Source organism: Mustela lutreola, chromosome 2 (assembly GCF_030435805.1).
Source record: "Mustela lutreola isolate mMusLut2 chromosome 2, mMusLut2.pri, whole genome shotgun sequence".
NCBI classification, from domain to species: Eukaryota; Metazoa; Chordata; class Mammalia; order Carnivora; family Mustelidae; genus Mustela; species Mustela lutreola.
This window is the reverse complement of record NC_081291.1, coordinates 214,494,184-214,518,539: the sequence shown is the minus strand read 5'-3', so window position 1 is coordinate 214,518,539 and position 24,356 is coordinate 214,494,184. Positions and strand designations below refer to the sequence as shown.

At 38.8% G+C, this 24,356-nt stretch overlaps 2 protein-coding genes across 2 annotated transcripts in view; both read right to left on the bottom strand.

The window, feature by feature from the left end:
- The window catches only part of MRPS6 (mitochondrial ribosomal protein S6), a 66,908-nt gene that overhangs the window by 30,569 nt on the left and 11,983 nt on the right, over window positions 1-24,356 (bottom strand).
- Window positions 1,710-24,356, bottom strand: part of SLC5A3 (solute carrier family 5 member 3) — a 33,767-nt gene continuing 11,120 nt past the window's right edge. The window contains exon 2 of the mRNA XM_059164657.1: window positions 1,710-13,361. Coding sequence (XP_059020640.1) covers window positions 10,867-13,023 — 2,157 coding nt within the window. The 5' untranslated portion in view covers window positions 13,024-13,361 and the 3' untranslated portion in view covers window positions 1,710-10,866. The remainder of the gene's footprint in view (window positions 13,362-24,356) is intronic.

The window sequence follows — 24,356 nt, the reverse complement described above, 5'->3', positions numbered from 1 at the left end:
AACAAAACAGGTTCCAGAAAGGAGAGAACAGGGAGAATCATCATCCTGGAAATGAGACACAGGACTGTCGGACCGGGAGAGCCTACTGCAGGCCAGGGCAATGAATGGAAAACTTTCAAGGCATATAATAATGAAACTTCAGAGCACTGAGACTAGAAGCTAGGGGGAAAAAATGGTCTTATGCTTACAAATCTCTAAAGAAAAATATTCAGCACAACTTCTAAAGATATTTATTGACATGCAAAAACTTTAATTCTAAGGACTTATAGAATTGAAAAAAAATGAGTTAATGTGTCAATATTACTTGATTTCTTGCAGTTGGAAAAGGGAGATAAATAGAATGGGGGTAAGCTAAAAAGAATCCTCTAGTGCTCATTTGGAACTGGGAGGTATCAGTAGGTATGTATGAATTTCCCACCTCGATATACTGAAAAGAGCCAGGAAGAATGACCATGTTTACGCTTGTAAGAATGAGCACACCCAGACCTTGGTTTCTAAATCCCATTCTCTACTAAATGCCTGATCCTGATGGGGGCAAGGAAAGCACAAGGTAACCATGAAAACACCTGTTTGGGGCAAGAAGTAAGTGTGTGTGATGGAAATGTGTCATGAGGACACAGAAACTGGCCTGCAGAGAGTCACAGGCTACATCTGGAGACATCTGAACAAAATAATGACAGTAATGTATTATAACCCAGTAAACAGGTTCATACTGATAAATAAATGGGGAAAGAGGGAAACTCTTCATTTTAGTATAGCATAACCAAACAAAAACAAAAAAAAATTAACTGTTTTGCATCATCATAGTGATAACTTCGCTCAGGCAAGAACTACATCTGGATGCTGAAATCAGGGGTTCAAGCTCGATGAGGAATAAGTTATTTACATAATCTCCAATTATCTCCCCACAAATTAATTACTGGCAAAAGGAAAATCAGTAACTTGACAGTAGAGAAACCTGGCAGACACCATCTTAATCAAGTGTCAGGGTTAGTGTCAATAATAATGGGACAATACATCACACACCTCCCGCTGTGAAGTTCTGAGGGCATAGTACTGCTTATGCCGTATACCTGCCAAAAATGCACAGAGTGAATCTCATCATAAGGAAACATCAGATCGGGTGGGGGCGTTCTCAAAATGGGCTCTAAACTTCAGTAATGTCAATACCATGAAAGAAAAAAAAAACTGAGGAACTGTAGCTAATTGAAGGGGAGAGACAGAAAAGCTTCTAAACTTTAAAAAAAAAAATGTTATGAAAGGACATTATTGGAATAGCAACACTTGAATCAAGACTTCCGATTAAAATATTGTATCACTGTTACTTTCCAGATTTTGATAATTATATTGTGATTTTATGAGTGACTTGTCTGTCTCTATCTTAAATATACTTTAAGTACTTAAGAGGTAGAGGGGAACTGTGTCTGCAACTTGACACCCAAATGGTTCAGAAAAGTGTGTATGATTAAGAGAGAATGACAAAGCGAATGTGGCAAAATGTGAACTACCGGCGAATCTGGATGAAAATGATTCTGGAATTCTTCATACTATGCCCCATAGTTTTCATGTAATCTGAAATTACTTCCAAACAGAAGCAGTAAGAGAAAAGAGAAAAGGCAGTGAAGGACCACCTCTTCAACTCCAGCACAGAACCCTGTACATTTTTGAGGGCAGACGTGTTCACACTGAAAATACTCAAGTCACAGAAATGTAAATTTTTCATTTTATTCAAAGTTGGTACAGAAGTGCTAATAACATTTCCATAAAATAATTACTATACTTCAGTTACAGGACAAGATACCACAGAAAGGAATATACTTTGCAAGAAATGTAGGTTCATCTGAAGTTTCCAAATACTTTTGAAGGCTAATGCAGCAGCTGGCAAAATAACACACAGTACACAAAGAACAGTGTATTTTACAGAGTCAGTAATGAAAACTGACAGCTCCTTAGCAGATTTGCTTCATTATTTTTCCATTTTTTTCAACAATAACACTTTTAAAAAAACACATTAAACCAAGATCATATATGTCTACAATTTAAAAAATCAGTTGTATACAGTAGGTTAGAATAATAGTCAAGTTAGAATTGTCATGTATGGTTAACAATCCTAAATCTACAATTTCAATTGTATTCCTTTCGATACGGAAATAACCTGGTTAATACCAAATTCTACTTTCTGCTTGCAACTAAAACATTGTACAATGTGAAGATGGACCCTATCAATAAAACCTTAAAAACAAAACAAAACAAAAAAACCTGTGGACAATAAAGGGTACACTGGAAATCAGTTTACAATTCCAAAAACTCACCAATAACTCAACAGCTTCATTTATAATCACATTTGGTCTACAATGCATAATTGACGAAATGATACATGTACACGATACACACCCCCAGTGCACAGACTGGTCTCTAACAGAAAATATGAACAAAGCATAATAGGGAGGACACTGGGAAAAACAATTTTCAACAAAGACATCTTTTCAAAATGCAATACTTACATATCAAAAGTACTAGATAAAAGCAGCAGTACTCTGCTGACGTTTGGCTTAAAAATAAAGGAATGAAGCGATTTCACAGGATATTAGAAGAGGAATTGGTTTTCTTCTTGAAGAAGACTACTAACTTTTGCACAGCAACTATTTTTGATATCCACCTTATCAAAAAAAAAAAAAAAAAAAAAAAAGCACTGAGAAGCATAACGTAGTTCATATGTGATTGCCAACATAGGTCTGGGCAACAGAAAATGGGATGTCCAAGCAAAGAATAGGTAGATCCCCGCTGTATCTCTGAACTCTGTTGGCAATCTATAAACCAAAGCAGTATTGGTGGGGAAAAGCAGGGAACAGATTCCATATCATCATCTGACACTAATGTAATATGTCATTATTAACAAAAATAAAGCTTTTGCATTTTAACAACGCCACAGAAAAGTCCATGAGCAAAAGACCTGTTGATCTGTTTTTGCCACTCAAAAGTTAGAGATCTCAAAGTGAAATTAGAAAATTCTAATTATACATATTTACACTGCTAGGACGACTTTCACCTAGACTAATTAAAGCAACTTTCCATGGAATTATAAATGAAAGATATTCTGCCAAAGGGATCTTCAAAAGCAGTAAGTTCTTACAAAGGATTTTAAATTTAAAAACAATACTTAAAGGTACAGACACATACTATATAGGACTAACAGGTTGTTAACTGCTTTGCCTTATCACACATTGCTAAGCCAAAGACCTTCCTCAAACCTTTCTCCTTTTTTCCTGCATTTCTGGCACTCCTCTGCCCTCATTCCCCCCAAACCTGAGGTTTTACATTCTAAAATACTGAGGGAACACACCTGACTTTTGCTAGAGGAGCAATCTCTCCCGAAAGGTGTTCCGGTTAACCCTTCTAAAACATGTGACATTAGTCTACACCAGCTTTAATCTTCAGCCATGTATTACCAAAAGTGACTAACTCTTTCCTTAAGAAGATAAATACACAAAATAGAGGAGAGTGGGAACAAATATAGTCACTTCTCTCCCATTCACAGAGAGTCACAGCTTTTGACCTATGGGCAAAATCCAAGACAAAGACTATTTATTCATTCTTGATAAACTGGGACTATTCAGGTAAAGAAAGCAAGGGGTAAGACCAGGGCAATACGGAGTGCGAGAAAACACATTTTCTTCTGCACGCACATTCTGATTTCACCTAATCTAACCATGAAGCAGGGAATGGGACAGGTACAAGAATCCTTTGGACTCTCATAACTGCTGTGACAAGCAAAGTAGCTCCTTTGGCAGATGTGTGTCAGATTTAGGTTGATGCTAGGAACACTCGGATCGAATTCTGCTCTACTGAAATGAAGTGCAGTAAAGCACATGAAAAAATAAAGATACATTCACCTCTTACAAACCTACACAACGATTAAAGACAAGTAGTATTTGCCCTGTTAAAATGTGAAATTTCTCCATGTTTTCAGGGAACTACTCATAGCAGGTAAAATCTAAAGATTTAAGATAAAATAATAATAACACCAGTGGCTCTACAGCTTAAAGCAAAAGTTGGTCAAACTCTTCACCCACCACAAGCCTAGAAGTCTGTCCCTGTTTTAGTTCCAGATTATAAGAAAGAACCCACAGACCCCATCTTTGCTAGTAACCCCGAAATACAATTGCAACATTCTTGATATTTGTTTTCTCTCCCTCTACCAAAGTAGCACAAACTTACTCAGATTATTATATTTTAAATCACTTATCATTTACGACCACAACTCAGGATACCTCATTGTCTAGGGCTTTCAATACTGTGGTCCTCCACAACTCCCGAGACAAACACCTGGTGGGCTGTACAACTGGCACTTGCGGGATACTGAGAAATACTGTTAGTCTTGTGCTTTCTACATGTGGAGATACACACCTGCATGAACATGATTTGTGCTTTCTATGGACTTTTACTTTAAGCTTTCACCTATCATGGAATGTGAAACTGCTGTCACATGTATGTTCTCAGATATGCCTATCAAACCTACACTGGAAAAACAATAGTTAAAATATATTCAGAGAATTAATAAGTAACCTTATAGTTTCAATTAAGGATATAAAACAAATATAGATGAATAAATAACATTTAAACTGTAACAGGAATTAGAGCTACCTGGTTTCCTTGAACCTAAACAAAGGCTGCATATAAAGTATGTAAATATAAATGTATTTTTCTGTATTTCCTCAACTAGTTGTAACAAAATTTAAAAAGAGGAATTGTAACAAATAAGTATATTCTATCAAGAAAGGGAAATGTGTAAACTAGCAGAGTCAATATTGGCAACCAGAAGGCACTAATCAAAACACTAAATTTCAGAAGCTGATTATACGAAATACCCTATATATTGGCCTTCGCCAGCTTGGGATTTCAATAAGAGCAATGAGCTTAATTTCAGTTTCCAACTATTATAACCAAAAAATGAGTTATTAAGGAACATTCATTCCACTTACAGAAGTCTAAGCTACAATGATATATTGAAAAATTATCCAGACTAGTTTATCCAAAGGCAATTTTTTAAAAAAAGTAAACGTTCCTTCCTCCAGCAGTACAAGGTGAATTTACCAAGATAAAGATAAGTCTCCAATAAGGTCGTGATTATCTACTGTCGATTTGTGCTGTTGCGGAAATCACTGAAATAATGGATTTTCCTTATTGACAGAGTTCACAGACTGTAAACTATCTTAAACTTGGGACAGGGGTCGGAGAGGATGGAGTGGCTTCATTATCATGGGCAACAACTGTGATACAGTGCTTTTCTGAGAGCAAAGCCACTGCTCCTACACTAGGAAAAATCTGAGACCACTGTGCTTTTGTCCTGACTTACTCTTCATTTGCTTATGTATTCTAGCATCCCTCTCTTCAAACATAGTGCGAATCCAAGTTAACCAAACCACACTGGAAAGTCATTACATAAAGTAAGGTTATTGGTTTAAAATCAAAAGCTTCAGATTATGGTCCTCCCCTAAAAAGTAAAGTATATGAAATAAGTAACAATGCGGACATATCAAACCTTTTTTATTTCTGAGTAAGACAATATATCCATGGTTAAGGCTGTTAGTTACTGGAACAACTCAAAACAAAAAAACTAAATCCAATCTGTTATAAAGGATCTGAGATGGAAAACAGAAACATAAATTATATCAATTTTCACAACATTCCTTTAAAGGTGAATCAGTAGTTTAAAGCCTTATTCCCAGCACTGGAAAGAAGTTTAAATAAACACATTTATAGGACTCCGTGAATAACGGTGTGGGTCTCAGCGCTGCCAAAGCCTGTAAGTAGTTTGTATCTTAGCTAAATTCAATTCTAAGAGTAAAAGAAGTTGAATACCTAGTCTTCCAACAGAGGGTAAAAGTTTGATAAAAAGCATTCCAATTAAGAGAAATGACTTAATGGAGGAAAAGGGGTCTGCAGCCCTGAGTTAAGCCAACCAAGTCTAACCAAGTGTAGTAATCAAAGCTTCTTATATAATCCAGCTTCCTACCTAACGAGCACAAAAGGGCTTCTCTATACGCCAACTGAGTAGTTCCAATTTTTTACCCTTAAGCACTGCGAGAACAAGGCTTTCTGGCCATCGAGACAAACTCCACCCCTCTCTGTATTGAAATAACACCCTTTCAAAGGGACTGGTATGAATTTTAACTATTGCTGCCTCCCTCATTTTTGAAGAAAGGAATTTTCAGAATACAATAATGATGCATTACCAGGGCTTTTAGGATTAGTGAACACTAGTGAACATGAGTCTGAGAAAATCATTCGTAAGAATTTAACAGTTTAAGCTAATAGAAATTCAGTATATTTAAACACAACTATAGTTAATGAATCATTATTTGGATCCAAGTCTTCAAAACTGGGGCAAAGCAGCACTTTTGCACATCATCGCAATAAGCCTGAACGTGAATTAAGCTGAGAAAAGATCAAAATAGGAATCTGAGTAGTGTTAAAAGAAAGAACAGATGAAGAATCACAGCAAGGTGAGGAAGACAAACAGGGGAAAGACCAGTCTCTCGAAATGGTAGGTGGGTACACCACGAAGAGGAATCTACCCTATTTGTGGTCTGCTCAAGCTAAGGTCAACATCAAGATGTCTTAATGCAACTCAACACTTCGTTAATGAGAAATCTTACGAATACGAGCCTAAAAGCATTTTTTCTACTAAAGTATCACTATCAAGTATCGGTCCTTTTAATTTCAAATATGTTTTAAAAACTCCTATATCACAATAGTTAACATCAAACCAGGGTTTAAAGGCTGGATCTTGTTACTGGTATCCTAATCTACATGGGGAAAGGTTTAAACTAGCCAAGATGCTTCAAGTTCTAGAATTCACTGAATAGAATTCTAGGCCTGCACATTTTAAGCTCATGTTTGTCCTTTGCCTAACTTGTTAAGTTTGTATCACCCAGGTATTTTTCAGTACCTCATTTAATAGGGTTGTTTTTTGTTTTTTGTTTTTTACTTCTTCGGAAAACTCTGTCCTGAAAAGTCTCTGTGGTCACATAACGTAACAGGAATGGTCTACACATATCTCTCAACCCAATACAGGGGAATGGCAGTGAGGCGGTCACTACTCCATACCCATATGGTCCCTTCTAACCATCACACCGCAGATGAAAACGACACAGCAGAGTAAAAACCGTAAGGAGAGTAAGTAAGCCAAATACTGCCCAGTGGGAACACTGAAGGGTCTAACCTTTTAACAGCCAATGATATCGCCAGTCTGGAAGATGGTAAAGAATGAAAATAACCCATAGGCTGCACTAAATGATATTTGAAGAGGAAGGGGAAGATCCACGCACCTTGTAAGTACAGGGAAGAAAAAGCAATGGGCTGAGAAATGGAGACACTGAGACGAGACTTTTCAGTACCCCCACTCCCAATCGGCCTCGGGTTAAAGAACTGAATGACAGCCTCCCAATCAATTCTTAAAATGTGAAGTTTCCCATGTAGGTCCCTGCGAATTACCTGACATGCTAAGAACTATGGCCCTGGCCAGGCTCTTTGTGCAAAAAGACAACGGATGCTCTGAGCCAAGTGAAGAGGAAGCCTTGCAAGAGGAGATCTGCGGAATGTAGGTCACAGGACACAGGACTGCCCTACTGCTTGCTGCCTCCCTAACCTAAAGAGAAGAGTGATTACCTCACCAGGAAAAGAATGGCCCTGGAAAAAGACTGACCCAGCTATTTCCAAACCCACTTACTACCTTGGGGCAAAGAACATAATATTTTTGGACCCAATAATTCTTCTGCATGCCAGAGTACTAAGCTCTGCTCATCAAATCTCAAGACTGAGACTGCATGAAAGGACAAAACTCTAAGGAATGGGGATACTACTAAGAGCAGATCAGAGAGTATTTTTTCTCTACCTTTGAAGACCAATGTCCTCACTTCATTTTGACTCTGAGGTAACTATTTTAGTCAATTTCATGCTTATTCAATTCTGAACCTTAGCTTGAGCCAGTATAAAAATATATACATATTAATGTCTACAGATGAAATGTCATCATTTAGGACCCATTTAGTGTAAAGTATGAACATTTTGCTAGCTTAACACAGACCAGGTATCACTCCATGAACAATCATTCTAACGAAACAAACTGAACAATGGTCCCTGAATGAAGCTGCAACCAGCAATTCACATACTTATTCAAGCACATTATCTACTACTGGAGAGCAATAATAAGGGCAAGCTTCAGGGACTTCAGTCTCAACAGAATGATGTTTATACTGCCAAGAATAAACATCCTAATGGATATGCTAATAGTCATTCCTTATTTACAGACATTAGTACTCTAAACTTGACCTACTGCTATATATACACAAACAGACACAAGATGATGTAGTTCATGTATCGTACTAAGACAGCAGCAAAGAGAAGGTTGGGGGGGATCCTAATACTTCAAACTATTAGGGCTTAACATTAAATAAAGAGGGCGGGGAGACTCACATAAACACCACCTAGTAATTTATGCTCTAAGAAGGGATAAGAAGGCTGCCCAGCCAGTATGTCAATCCTCTTTGCTGAGTTACACAGCAATATGTTCAAAGTCAAAGAAAATTTTAATTCCTGCGACTTAATACCAATTTAAAAAATCTAAGGTCTTATTATTTTCCCAAATACCAAAGTGTTGTCTCAAAGGGAAAAATAGTTCCTCTGAGAAGAGGACAGACCAGGAGTCCAGCTTTGGCTACATGGTTTTTCTGTTCTTCCCAATAGACTTTTTGTAATCTTGGACATGTCAGAGCCACAGCCTCCTCCATACAAGAAAAGGATGGTCCCTATTTATTTGGCCCCCAGCTTATAAACTGTAAGAATGAAATTGAGAAAAAAAAAAAAAAAAAAAAAAAAAAAAAAAAAAACCCTCTACAAGGCACTCTAAGCTCTCAGAAATCATGCTATTCATACATGAATTATTTTTTCATCTACAGACTCAGTCCATCAGAAAGCCTCCTGGAGACGGGAAGACATTATGCTACCTGATAAATTTCTAAAATCAACTTTGGACTAAACAAGTCCATCATAATGAAACTCGTTTATAGAATACAAAAAATTTAAAGTCATTAGGACTGAGTTTTGATTCAAAATCTACAAAAGTATCTAAAAAAGTAATACTTTTCTCTAAAGAATACGAGCTTAATAAAATCATGCAATTTAAAAAGTATCAGATTACAGGAAAGTCAAAGAAAGTAGATACACAATTGGTTTCCTTCATATGTCATGGAGGAAAAAGGACCATGTTGAGAGCACAGACACAGAATTTCGTAATCTGTAGAGCTTTTCTCTAACATCTTTTGTATCCTGTCCTCAAAGAAGGGGAATCAGCCTGTGAAAAAGATTCCCATCCATGAAGGCTGCAAGGGAGTGCCATGCCACGTGAAGACAGAGGGTCCTATAAGTACACAGGTCATAGCATATCCTCCACAAGACATAATACTACATCCAGAAGTTCTTATTCGTGACACCTCTTTAACATGCTATCCACGCTACAGAAAGACTACACTGACAATCTACCAATGGCAAAGCATGCACTCAGTTTTCTGTTACTGATGCCGAGTTTGCACTGGAACCTCCTCATGCTCTAAGTCAAGGTAACTTTTTAAAAATGTTGAGGCTGTGTACAGATGGCAAGTCTTTCAAAGAAAAAAAAAAAGTAAATTAGGGGGAAAAAAAAACTTATCAAGGATACAATATGATCTCAGAATTATATTTTCCCTCCAAAAGCTCAGCTTCACTATATCATGATCCAATCAAGCAGGGCAACCCAGCACAAACACAGTGACAGTTTTCTTCAAATTTCTGGACATATCTTCCAACTGAATCCACTTGGGAAAGTGTGTGGCTAAGAAAAAATGTTACCAAATGACAAGAACAAAGAACAAAGCTGGAGAAGTAGGGGAGTATGAATAGTCAGTCGCCTGTTGAGCGTAAGTTGCTCAAACACTGCTTGAGGACTGCTAATTCCCAAACTATATAAACATCTTTAACTTGGTCCATAAATTTGGGGATCATCAGCAATGTTTACTTCATTTTCTCCCCTTATCATCGGACAATACAATCATGACATATCTTTTTATCAAGACAGAGTTGGTGGTCATTTGAGTACGGTTCACTTAAACTTCGGTCGAAGTAGAAAAAGAAAAAAAAAAAAAACAAAACAGGAACTAGAACAAACTTTTTACCAACATTCCAAATGCTGGTGGTACAAAAACAGCTACAGGCAAACATTCTTCCTCCTTTCTTCTGGCAATCAAAATCCACAGGCTCCTGCTAGCAAAATGAACCTGGCAAACAAACTAACCTGTCCTGATACAAGGACCCCCCCCCCCCAAGCACATCAGTTAGGTTTTCAGTACACAACTGATTACACAATGTCCACGAATTAGTTTTAAATGGTAGTAGGGATTACAGAGACAGAGAAAAAACTCTGAAATGAGCAAGTCTACTTCAGGATAAGAAGGCCTACCAAGATTTGGCAGTGCAGAAAGTATACCTTATTCATAATAACCTTAGCATCTATTCTGCTCTACGTGTTCTAGGAGAATAATTGGTCTCTCCTTACTTTGGTATGGAAAATTTTAAACCACATTTGCACAATTCAGTCTGTCAAACAAGTTTCACTTCATTTAGGTTGAAAATTTACTTTCATCCATCTCTGGGAAAATAAAGTCTTGCAAATAGATGATTTTCTGCTAAGTAAAATTTGGCTAAAACCTATAGCGTAAACAATGCCTGAGAGATGCAACAGTTACATAAGTTTTGTTTTTGTTTTGTTTTTTTGTTTTTCCAAAGACCAGTATTTTCTTAAGTTAGTGTCTCATCATATCCTTAAAAAGTTCATAAGGAGAAATAAACAAACATGAAAATTCCAAGTGAACACACAGCAAAAAGTCCGATATTTAGTATTAGTTTAACTTGTGGAGGCTCTTCCAACATTTGTAAACAAACAGCCTCCTCCTCCATCAAGTCTCTGAGACTCCTCTTGCTGAGGCTCTTACTTTTAAAGCCACAGAACCAATCTATGAACTTCCAGTACCGGCCTGCATCCTCCGTCTCCTTCTTTCTCTCTTTCTCACCCATAAGAGCTGCTTGCCCATTGGAATAAGCATCTACTGGTGTTTCTGCCTCTGAATGTCCTAACGAAGCCACTGGATTGCCCTCTTCTCTGCAGGTCACCAAGAGATTAACATCTTCCGGCTGAAGGCCCTTGATGCTGTCTTCGGATTTCCCATTGGGAATGATGTGGTTGACGGCCTCACTGTTCTCCCTGCACCTCAGAATGCTCTTCTCTTGCATTTTGTACGGCTCATCTTTTGGGGAGCAGCTTTCCTTCACCACCAAGCTCTTCTTAGACCAAAAGGTGGTGGTACGAATCTGTTCCTTTGTGGGCGGTGGTGTGAGGAGGCTAACAATGACAGTAATGAGTCCTGTGACCCAGAACAGGGCGGTGGCCACGTACATGTAATGGATGTCTTTGATGAAGCCTGGCCTGTTATCAGGTTGGTCACATTCGGGGGCACGGTACGCAAAGGCCAGTGTCAAACGGACCGCTCCAAGAACAAAGCCAGCCATTCCACCATAGAAAGCCCCTTGCTCATTGCAGCGCTTCCAGAAAATTGCCAGAAGGAACAGGGCCGCAACTGGGGGTGTCAGGTAGTCTGCCACCTCCTGAATGTAAAGGTACATCTGGCCTCCTTGCATCTCCACGATGATTGGCACCCACGCGATGCTGATCACCACCATAAAAGCCACAAATATCCTCCCCACAATCATTAGTTCCCGGGAGCTCGCACTCCTGCGGATGAGTTTGTACACATCGAGGGTGAATATGGTACTGGCACTGTTAAAGATAGAGTCCAAGTCGCTCATCAGAGCTGCAATCATCACCGCCATCATTAAGCCGCGGAGTCCCACGGGAACCAACTTCATCACCAGGCGTGGGTAAGCAATGTTAGAGCACCCAGCTCTACTTCCACACACTTGCATGCAGTGCTCTGGGTTGATACAAGCTATATCATCGGCAAACAGTATTCTGGATATCATTCCTGGGACAACTATGATAAACATGGGCAGAAGCTTCAGGAAGCCAGCCATAAGCGTAGAGCCTTTGGCATGAGCAATGTTTTTAGCCGCTAAGACTCTCTGCACGATGACTTGGTCAGCGCACCAGTACCACACGGAAGCCGGGGTCTGCCCAAGCACGAATCCAGGCCAGGGAACGTCTTCATCTGTCGGATTCCGTAACATTTTCAGTGCGTCTTTCTTAGGGTGGACATTACAAGAATTTGTGTTGGAAAGGTTGTATGTCAACAAGATGGAAGTAACATTGGGTGAGGCCAACATGTACCTTCTCTTAACTTCCTCAAACCCGCCAATCTCCATCATGCTAATAATCATAAGCGTGAGCGCCCCAACGATCATAAGCAGAGCCTGTAGCGTGTCTGTGTAGATCACTGCAACAAGGCCTCCGGTGACAGTCAGCAAAGCAGTCATGCCAATGAGCAGGATGACAGACACATAGAGGTTCCAACCCAAAGACTCCTGGATAAAGAGGGCACCCGAATACAGATCCACTGAGAGCTTGGTGAAGATATAGAGAATCAGAGACAAGGCTGCAAAATAGACCTGAATCCTATGGCCACCAAATCGCTTGGACAAGTATTCAGGCATGGTGTATACCCCTGACCGGATGTAAATCGGGATGAAAACCCATCCCAGAAGTTGCAAAAGCAGTAAGGCATTGAACTCCCATGCGCCCACTGCAAATCCGCTTGCAGCTCCAGATCCTGCCAGCCCAATGAAGTGCTCACTGCCAATATTGCTCACAAACAGAGAGGCACCAATCGCTACCCAGGTCATAGAGCGCCCCGCCAGGAAGTATCCACTCACGGTGCTTCTATTAGATTTCCACATGGCAAAAAAACCAATGCACATGACCAGGATAAAATACAGGGCCACTATGGCAATGTCTGCTGTCTCCAGTACAGCCCTCATTTTGGTACCTTTGTGAATCAAAGTGTCCAATAACAGAAGTGTCCAGCTTTTTATTTACTCATTAGTAACCCCAGCCAAGTCTGTAAACCATACGTGAACTGGACTACACAGAGCAACACAGCAGGTCAAAGTCTTTGTCCTTTGGTTTGCTGTCTTGATGGTGGTGGTTGTGATAAACTTTGAAGGAGACAGTTTAAATTTTCCTCCGCTTCTTAATTGGGATTGAGAACTTAGCTCGTACTCTTAATCCACTCTCCACAAGACCATCAGCATTTACTCAGGTGCTGGAGGAGAAATTCTGAGTTGCAGCTAAGTTAGTGAAGCCTACTGTACCAACCCTGCAAGGCAGCAAAGACAAAAGACAAAGATTGAATTAGAGGAGGGTCTCACCAAGTGATGAGGAAACTTTCAGTCTAGCAAAAACGGCGCAATAAGACATTCTTTATAAAAAGAAAAAAAAAATTGTAATATACTTCAGTTCCACAGGAAAGAGCAATCTAAACTAGCACATCGAGTACTTAAAGTCATGAGAATACTTATCGTTTGAACTAAGAACAAAAATGCGTTGACCTCATAACTAAGTGACCTAACTTCTCTAGCAACTAAGAACTGGCTACCATGACACTGCCCTTTCTTTCTTGCTGTGGTCGGCGGCTCAGATTGGAACAGACACCAAAATCTTAAAGCACCTTAAGGGAAAAGAGTGGGGAAAAAAACACTAATTATTCAAAAGGGCACCATAATGGATATTCAAATGCTATGAATCTGAATAATGCACTTTACAGCCAGTTGCGGTCCTGGATGGAATCAGCTCAGTTCAGTGTTATCGCCTACCCCCAAACACAAAATCAAGTATCACTTAGTCTATGCAAATTTATTAATATAAAATTTTCCTCAATTCCGACTACAAATGTGTATGTGGTAGTTATCATACAGTAACATAGAAACTGAAATGACTCCTGCCCTAAAGGAAAACAAAACATGCCACAGACAAAAAACAAAACAAAAACAAAAACAAAAAACTAGGAAATTCTAGTTTTATAAAACCCTAAAATGTTTTTATTTCTTCTAGCTAGAGGAAGACCTCAGAAGATTTTTGAAAAATGTTCAAGGTAATTCCCTTCCCTTCCTTTTCATCAGGCAATAATTCCAAGAGAATCTCTGAGAGGATAAAGGCACAATGACACGAAGTTTGATTTTGTTGCGCAGTTCTTCCTTTGAGTCATGCTTTCTTATTAAAGGGTCTAGAAAGCAAGGACAGTAAGGAGGAGAACAAAATTTCTGAAAGACCGAAAAATAATGTATTGTATCTTCCAAACCTCAATGAAACAAACATTTATCAACCATGAGATAACAAGTTATCTTTAATTAGGTCAGTCAGACATTTTTCAGTCCTGGATTAAGGGGAAAAAAATCATTCTGCAAAAGACATTTAAATCCATCTAAAATCAAGTTTGTGAATCTGATGGTTTTTCTCCTGAAAAAGAGACAAATTCTAAATCTACAAAGTTAATTATAATTGTTGCTGACAGATCAATACGAAGAACATCTTGTTATTCATCCTAATGCCTGCCACACATCGACTTCGAATGTGAGTTTTCCTTCTGTGATAAAGCTACCTCAAAGTGAAATGTTTTTCTATACTTGACAAAGTAGATGCTTTTCAATGAATCTACATATTTTCCTTTAAAAATCAGAACCAAGCTTAAGACCTATTAATGATACTAAAGCCACTGCTTTCCAAAACTGTTCAAAATAGACCACGGTATTAAAAAAAACTTAAAACACACACCTCTCACTGACCAGGAAAGGAGCTGGAAAGAATGGCTAAAGATAAACGTTCTACTGAATTAGGTTATTAGGTCTAATTCATAATGCTGCCTAGATGGAAATGTCTTAAACCCATCTTTAGGCCTTTTTTAAGCATACAGCCCTATAATAATTATACTAAGAAAACGAATTACTATCCTTCCTCCTGAGAACCTGGGTCAATAATGACTGACATGAATAAAACCCCCACACATAAAAGCATCAAATATACTAACAGTTGGGATTTGTATCACTTCAGACTTGCCAAATCTTGAAAGCTGGTCATATTTCTGTGACCACTTTCCTCATGCCAAAAACTTTCTAAAGAAACACGTGGACATTATCTAGGATCATCTCAATTTTTAATAAAATGTAATCAGATGACTAATAAACATTAACTACTTAAACGTGCCTTTAATGGTTCAGTATAAGCTGCAGGTCCTTGATTACAAAGAAAACAGCGGATGGCAGTCGTGAAATCCTGCCTTGGACAAAGCTCCCTGAAATTCATCGTCGAAGCCACTTGTTCCAACTCACACAGAAAAGCCCAACTCCCCGAGAGGAGAGTTCAGGTGCTGCTTTTCTCCGCGGCAGCAGCTCACCGACCCTGTCTGTGTTTCCCTCAAGAAGGGGCAGCAAAACCTTCTGTGTTTCTCCTGGAAGGGGAGGAGGGGAAGGGCCCCACTGCAGCAGCCCCCACCCAGTGGCTTGTGTGTTCAGAGAACCAAGTGCTTAGAAACCGAGCAAGCACCTTCTTCCTCCACCACTGGTAAGCACTGCTAACATCAGGAACATTGTTCTTGTCAAATACGATCTATGCAAGTCAAATCTCTTAGCCATATTCTATCCCGTCACAAACCAAATCCACACTGGTCTAACCCCTAACTTCTCTAGAACAGCAGGTAAGATAGAGAGAAAAAGACATTGTGCCCTCACTCCCTGGACTAGCAGGCAGTGGCCAAACACAAGCTCAAGGCTGACTTTTCTCAATTCCGTCTGCCTATGCTTCTCTGACCGTTCGGAAGCCATTGCTGGCAGTCCCCATGTTACTGGATACCATACCAGTCTGTGGGCAGGTTTAAGATTTTCCAATTTAAACAAAAAACATCCAGAGACCAGCACCTGGTAAAGACTGGAAAAAGAAAAACAAAACCAAAAATAGGTCAATTTAGTTTAGAGAAAGAGAGACTATATTACAATGCAGCTAAATTTCACATTCTAGTCATAAACAGATTGCCACAGCCTCCAACTTTACTTTGTTAGGAAATAAAGTATGCATTCCTTAAAAACGATTCCAAATAAAATATAAAATGTGAGTTCTGCATAATTTTTTCTTTCCTTTAAATAAGTATTTCTAGAACAAAAATACAATGAACACTAACCAGAAGTCCTTTATTTTCAGGAAAAACATACATGGAAAAATTTTTTCATCAGCTAAAATGAAACTTTTTAATTTATGTTTTTACATTACTAGGACTAAGCTGCTACACAAGTCAGGTAAATCCTGTTAAGGGAGAAATATGAGACAAGTAATAAAATAGGTACAGGAATGATAAAATATACGGGTTGGTTCCCTGGTAGTACATTTTTAAGAAAACAAGTATTTCCATAATAAGAGTATTATGTGTGGAATATATAAAGTGGTCCCCTAGTGGTGATGGACAGTATAATCAATTTTTTTGCCAAATCAAAAAACACAAGGGCATTCACTGTGAAACAGAGCAGAAGTCCCCCCCGCCACCAAAAGGAGAGGGCTTTCTTCTCAGAGAGCGTTCTCTTGACAGTTTTGCACAAAATTAGAATAAAATTTTGGTACTGTTTCATGTAGCTGGATAAATTAAATTACAACTGAAGAATTAATCTGAATAGAAAAGTATACCTAAGAATTTGCTGTGTTTGAACTAGAAAGAGGGAAATAGGTAACACCAAATTAAATCAGCTATTAACCCCCTTTAGGTAATATAATCAAAATATAATTAGTTATAATAACCAAATCCAACATCTCTTTTCTATTATCTAGGGTGACCATATAATTTATCTTCCAAACTAGGAAATTATTCTGGGACAATCTGTAAAATCCAGGACATATATGGTCACTCCAGAAAGTCACCGTCATAAAAACCCAACCGAGAACAAGAAACACAATCCGTAAAGCCATCAGTCTTCCAAGTCACAACAAATTCAGTGAGGCAAGGAGACTAACAAAGGGCAGAAAAGTGACATGAAAAGTAACCAAACAATAATCTTTTTGGCTTTGGAGTCACTTTAAAAACCACATACTCCACGGACAATCTGAACGGTAGGCTTGCCAGGTCTTGCTTCTATTCTGATTCAGTGAAAAATGCTCACTGTACCAGCTAGTAATAATTAAAGAATCGTGAAACATGCAGACACCTGAGAAAACGCACATGTATGGATGGCATGATCAAGAAAGCAGACAAGCTCTGAAGGGCCAGAACCCAAGCTGTTACTTCCTAAATGCAGGATCTAAGCAAGTAACAATCTATGAGCCCCCACTGTCTCATCTGTAAAATGAAATCATCATCTGGCTACTACTGGCTTAGTAAGGAACAAATGACATACAAAAAACACCTAAAATTGTCCAGGGCAACAAGCAGGTACTCAACAAAATGCTGCTTTACCTTCTACAACTTGTACAGACTAAAAGTTATAAGACCAGCTCCTTTAAAATTAATTTGTCAACTATATGCCAGACATATTAGGTTCCTTACCAAAGTTATTTATAGATAAAGTATTAAATATTCAAATACTTTTAAAGAGGCTCTCAACCACCTCAGGAACAATTAGCTCCTACTGACGTCACTTCGAGTTAAATTTTAAAAAAAAACAAAACCCTAAATTTATACAAAATTCTACTTATGGACTTTTCATACACATTTTCACTTTTGTCATCTTGATTCAAGGTTCAGTAAAGCAAATTCCACTATCAGAGTAGACTGATGGTGCATGGTAGAGAGTACACATGTATATATACATACAAGACCTTCCTCAACCCATTGTTACTCTAAAAACGTAAAAATGGATATTGGTAGCAGTTTATCAGTGACACTTAAAAGTGAAATGAGGGTTTCTAATACAACTCATATGAATTTCAGCCACTTTTAAATTATAAATGGAGCTAAAGTAACACTGTATACAACAGTCCCTGAAACATAGAAGGAGCTTGCCCTTAATCCTTTTCAGCTAAACATTTCTATTAAATCTACAACCTCAGCTATTCAAATTTTTGAAAGTATGTAAGCGATGCATGAAACCCTGGTTGAACTCTGCATTTAAACCATATTCCGGGGGTCTCTAGCCCCCGTATTTTCACAAGGGTGGGAAGCAAGGCAGAGTGGGCACAGATCTGAGCCTCCCTCCCTCAACCCTCTACCAACCAGACCAGCTCTACTTTCAGCCAAGTATTGAGGAGAGAAGGGGTTTAGGAGGATGGTTTTCCATGTAAGTAAACCATGTCTTCAAATACAATTTTATTCACCTAGGAAAAATCATGAACTACCAGATTTATCGTTTCATCCACATACACACATTCCCTGAGATAATCCATTTTAACCCGCTTCTGTAGTTACAAAGTTCTGTGGTTGGTTTGTTTTTTTAAGTCTCAGAGAATGAAAACCTTTTGGGTATCGGGACAACTTTCAAACTACCACTGGTTTCAACTTCCACGTGGATTACACCAGATCATGCACATGGAACAAACTCCAGTAACGTTTTTGAGAAATGAAGATATGAGCAGAGAGAGCGGCCGTGCCTAAGTCTGCTCACAGGGGCCTGGTTGTCAAAGATAAGTGAATTATAAATAATGGAAATAAAAAAGACCTGACACTTACCAACCTAAGTCCTAACACCTTACAGACACTGTACCTAGAGTGCTGTGTACACTACTGTTCTCCTCACAGCAATCATGGGATAAGTCCAATTACTACGGTCATTTTATAGATGAGAAAAAAGAAACCAATGAAGCAGTATAACTTGCCCCAAGACAGTTATTTGTATTTACATCAGGATCTACACTCGCATCTATGGGTCTAAATGGTTTCTGCCCTTGTAATCGCTAGACAACACTACCTTCAATGACAGGAACACACCTTTACTAATAGAAAAAAAACAAAATAGAATACAATAATCCGTCAATTAATAAAAGATCATTTGGTATCATCCACATTTAAAAATCGGTGCTTGTAGAGAAAATACCTGAGATGTATACATAACAAACGCTTACAAAATAGACTACAACAGCACATAGGACAAAATTCAACTGAAGTACTTATGTATGATCACATATAAATGGATGTATGTTAGGAGAAACTGAAGAGAATCAAAACAAAAAGAAGTCCCAGGCACAGGATTCTTAGGTAAGTAAACAAATAGAGCAGAAAAACCTTGAAGAGTCAGCTCTAAGACCAGGGCTTATCCTGGTTCTCACCATCCAAACCCAAGGCTTGTGCCTTCATTCTCTGATGAGTCAGTTCTTTCACCAGAGAATGAACAATTAAATCTAGTGCCTTCTACACCTGACTTTGTTACCACGGGCTAAATGAATCCACCCAAGCCAGTCTTCCTTCACTTGCTAACTCCTCCATCCTTAAGATACTATGTTACAAGAATCAGCAATGTATGATCTTCAGATCAAAGAGTTCTTACAGCAAAATCTATGGACCATGGTTCTTATTGTTTGTGACCACCTACCATTGCTTGGGAGTGTGAATAACTTGGCTCATATCCCTTCAACCTGTCTCACTCTCAGTCTTCCCCATCTCAAGGAAAGGCAACTCTGTCCTCACTATTGCTCAATGCCTAGCATATCGGTAATATCAGTCATCCTTGACCGCTTGCTCATGGTTTCTCTTAAGCCACACACAACCCATCAGTCTGCTGGATCTACCTCAAAAAATCTACCTGGAATCGGACCACTTGTCATTTCAACCACTAGAACTCTGGTCCCAATCACCATCCCATCCCATCTAGTTAACCGACTGCCCTCACCTCTTAACCTGTCTGCAAACTTTGGCCCTTGGCCCACTGCAGGGCACTTACCAATCCAGGAAGCAGTCGCCCTTTTATTTATTCACAATGCACCAAACACACCTCTGGGCCTCAACATTTGCTGTTCCTAATGCAAGGTACACTGAGCACTCCCAGATTTTCACAGAACTGGCTCTTCTCTCATGTACAGTTTTGCTCAAAAGTAACTCCCCGTACCATCTCAGTCCTTCATCCTGCTTTATTTTTTTTTTAAATTTATTTTAAAAAGTAATCTCTACACCCTACATGGGGCTTGAACTCACAACCCCAAGATCAAGAGTTGGATGCTCTATCAACTGAGTCAGCTAGGAGCCCCATTCTGCTTTATTTTTTCCCCATAGCACTCAAAACCTTCTAACCTACTACAGGACTTATTTATGTTTATTCTTCCCTCACTACCAGAATATAACCTCCATAAAGGCAGAGACTCTTGTCTGCGCTGTTCAGTGATATGATCTGTGTCTCAAACAGTGTGGCACACAGTGTAGGCAAATGTTTGTTAAATAAAATATTAATGATAAAGTACCCAACTAAGAGTGTTAAGCTTTCAATATCCTACACAATCCTCAAGAGCGGGGTTTTCTTTGTTTTTTGTTTTTGTTTTTTTAAAGCAATAAATGATCCGGAGTAAAAGGCCAAAGGGGAGTACAGCATTTCCTCCCCCTACCAAAGTGATCAGCTATCGCAAACAGTTTGGAGGGGGTGTGTGTGGAATGACAAGGCAAAGCAAACTAGGCAAGAAGCCCTTTGTTCAGATAAAAATCTCGATAGGCCAAGACGTAGTGAAAATTTGTTACTTGGAGCCACTATCTCATCTGACCCACCCACCGTTAGAGTGACCTACTGACTTCACTGCACTAACTCCCTATCAGAGCATGCTCTAGATATTACCCCTGCAATTATCCACACCCCTCCCAGCGTGCCAGGATAGCCAAGCACTTCTTGTATTATAGTTGTTTCCATATAAATGGCAGGTCAGGGTGGGCAAGTAGCCCATTCTATACAAGCCCAGCCCTCTTGATGATCTCAGCTTATGAAGACTCTCTTCCTCCTCCTCCTCTCCATTACACCTGAAGTATTAGATGTTTCCACAAAACTGATCAAATTACTTTAAGAACTACCATTTACCAACACTAGTGCAGGGCACCATTTCCACACTACATGAACTAGCTCATGCAACTTCCGCAAAAACTCCAAGAGGTAAGCCTGATAATTATTCCCAATTTATCCATCAGAAAACTGAGGACATATCAGATAATCATTAAGAAGTCCAGAAACATCCTCTGTGAAGATGAAGAATGTATTCTTTTAAAAAAATACTCCCCAGGGAGATACACATAAAAAAGGAGGAATGAACACAAGTCCAAAAAAAAAACCTCATTGATAAGGCAGTAATAACATGATTAGAAAAATCACTCTTTGCAGTCCCTAATGGATTAACAAAGTTTAACCTTATCTCTAATTATGAGAAAGCAACTACACAAATCCTAGGCAATGATTACAATGGATGCGAGCATCCTTCGGTGAAAGGCTGATGGGGAACTTGAAAATGGATGGATGAGGCTGCGGGTACCTGCACCCACCAAGAATGAATCTTCTCTAAAAGACAGACGTGCAACCTGATAGCACACTACACCCAGAATACCTATGTGCTCTTGCAAAACAAGATCTGAGAACAACTCAAATTTCTACCTGCTAGTTGACAGAAAATACCTGGGTTAGACGAACATACAAAACACTAGGGAATGATCAACCAAATTTGGAAAGGAAGAAAGAGTGGGGAATCAGTTACAGTAGAGACTCAAGGGGCCATCGAGTAAATGGAACTTGTGGACCTTGTCTAGATTCAGATTCAAGCAAACCAACTGGGGAGAAACTTCTAAGACAATTTAGGGATTTGAGCATGGAGATGTTACGGAATTCATGTGGTGTCACAGAGGCACCATGGCTGGGTTTTGTTTTTCTTATCTTCTGTTTTGTTTAATTTACCTTTATCTTTTGGTTACATACTAACTATTCACAGATAAAATTTTTTATCTGCACACTTTGCTTTAAAGACCTCCAGGAATAACTGATTCAAAATCATCAACAGATGCTAAAGACAATTGAAGACTGAAGAAAAGTATACTCAGCCTCAACTTTGTCACTCTATAAATCACTGATTACAAAAGGAAAAAAGGCACTTTACAATAATCTGGTAGATCTCACCTGAACCAAATGACTGCTTAACATCAATAGCGAGACAAACTGATGTGCCTCCTGATACAATACACGGACATCTCTATCTAATAATTATGGCAACCGTGTTTAACCTATCTTTATTCACAAGAAAATCAAGCAAACAAATCCAAATTGAGGGATTCTGCAGACTACTGGGCCTGGACTCTTCAAAGTGCTACTATCATTAATCATAAAGACCAGAGAATTGTTCTAGATCAAGGAGACTGAACAACTACATGCATGATCCTTGACTGATTTCTGGATTATGAAGCTGAAGATTATTAATGGAGTAACAGGATAAATTTGAACATGTATGTATTGAACATTTTATAATAGCACTGTATCAATATCAGAACTGGGTAATGGTTATGTTGTGGTTAGGAAGAAAACCACCCTTAATCCTAAAAAAGACATGTCAAGATGTCTGCATCTCTCAAACAGTGCAGATTACAAAAACAAAAACAAAAAAGAGCAAATACAGCAAAGTCTACCAATCGGTGATCTAGGTGAAAAGCACAAAGGTGTTAACTGACTGGTCTTATAACTTTTCTAAAGAAAGTACAAAATACTCCAGGAAGAACATCAAAGGCAGGAGTGGAAGTGGGGATGAAGCAAGCTTGGTAAACGTCAACTGTTTGTTGAAGCTGGGTGACAGGCACAATATGTAGATTCATTAAACTATTTCCTTTTACCTGTGCCCAAGTCTGCTCCAAATTCTCACTTCTAGAAAATGGGAAAAACAGGTATCTCAAGGCAACAACTAGATTACTAAATAAAAAAGCCCTGTGGGAAAAAAAATGAAGCATTCAACAATTGTTATGCATTGCCAATTCTTTCAGGGAAGGCTCAAAGATGACCTACAAAACAAAAGCCAGCTGAACTGCATTCAAGCTAACCTAACTCCAAGGTCTCTGCACTTGTCTTCTGCTCTTCTGCCCCAAGTTCATGGCAATGGCCTCCCTTTAAGTCTTGGCCTCACCTAAGCACTCTAACAAAAATGAAATTTGCTACATTTGTCTCTCATGACACCTTCTCCAGCATTTTTTAGTTTGTCTCCCTTACTAGAATGGAAGCTCCGGGAAAACTGGAACTTTGTCTTAGAGTTTACCACTACATTCCCCTCAAACATGGTAATGCTGGTGGTATCTGGAGGCACTCAAAATAGATGCAAAATACTTCCCTCAATCTAAAGGGCCTTTAACTCTACTACACCATTATGCTGCACACTCTTTACAGATAGAGTGATGAAATGTAGAGCTGCTAGGTGGAGACTGTCCTTGGAATGCTGGCCCAGCCATTTACTGAGTTGTGTGACACTGGACACCTTTCTGCTTCAGATTTTTCGCTTGTAAAACGGAGATCACGCTACTTAATCCTTAAAGTGGCTGAGTATTCAAGGGGAAAATACATACACACACACCCTGCTTCAACTACCCACTAAGCATTAGAGTATACCTTCCAACCATGTCAATTTTGTGGTTCACCTTCATGTTTTCTATACTCCTCCTACTTGGTTCCAGTCTTATGTTCCTGGAGAAATCATTCCTAGAAGAACAGATGCCAAAAAGTTTCTTGTTTTTCCATGTGACTGGGGCCAGAAATTGTAAACACAAGACTTTTTGTAGACCAGATTCTAATTCTCCCAGGAGGCCAAGTCATAAATAGAAGATCCTGAAAGTGGGATGTTTCCTCAGATATATTTGGTTGGAAAGTTTTTAAACTTTCTAATTTTCCTCAATGTTTAGAGAATGGAAGATTTTTAAGAAGTAAAAAATAAGACCAAACAGGATAACTTGACCAGTATTCAGAAAGACTGGTAGAAATATGGCCTGAACTAAACATAAAAAATAAACATAAAACTGAGGTATGACGTTACAGATTATGAATGCAACGAGATTCTCATCTCGCATTTCAACAAAAGGACAAATAGACTGGCCTAAAAATACAGAGGAACAGAATCATAATTGCTTTCCATGAATGTAAGATAGGAAGATCCTGACGTTACAGGTTCCAATTATTTCATCCAAATCAGATAAAATATTTAATGTAGAAAATTTTGTTAGGACTCTTTCTACGCCTCAACTTTCTTCTGGATTTGCAAAAGCTCCTGGCCCTCAGGCCACACCTGATAATGCTTTCCTGAGACCAACAGTGCTACTACGGACTCAAGATCCTCACTGGTGGAAACTTGGTATCTCAGGTTTTTAGAATAGTATGCTTCACCCAACTGCTTTCTCATTTAATTGCTAACAAAACAG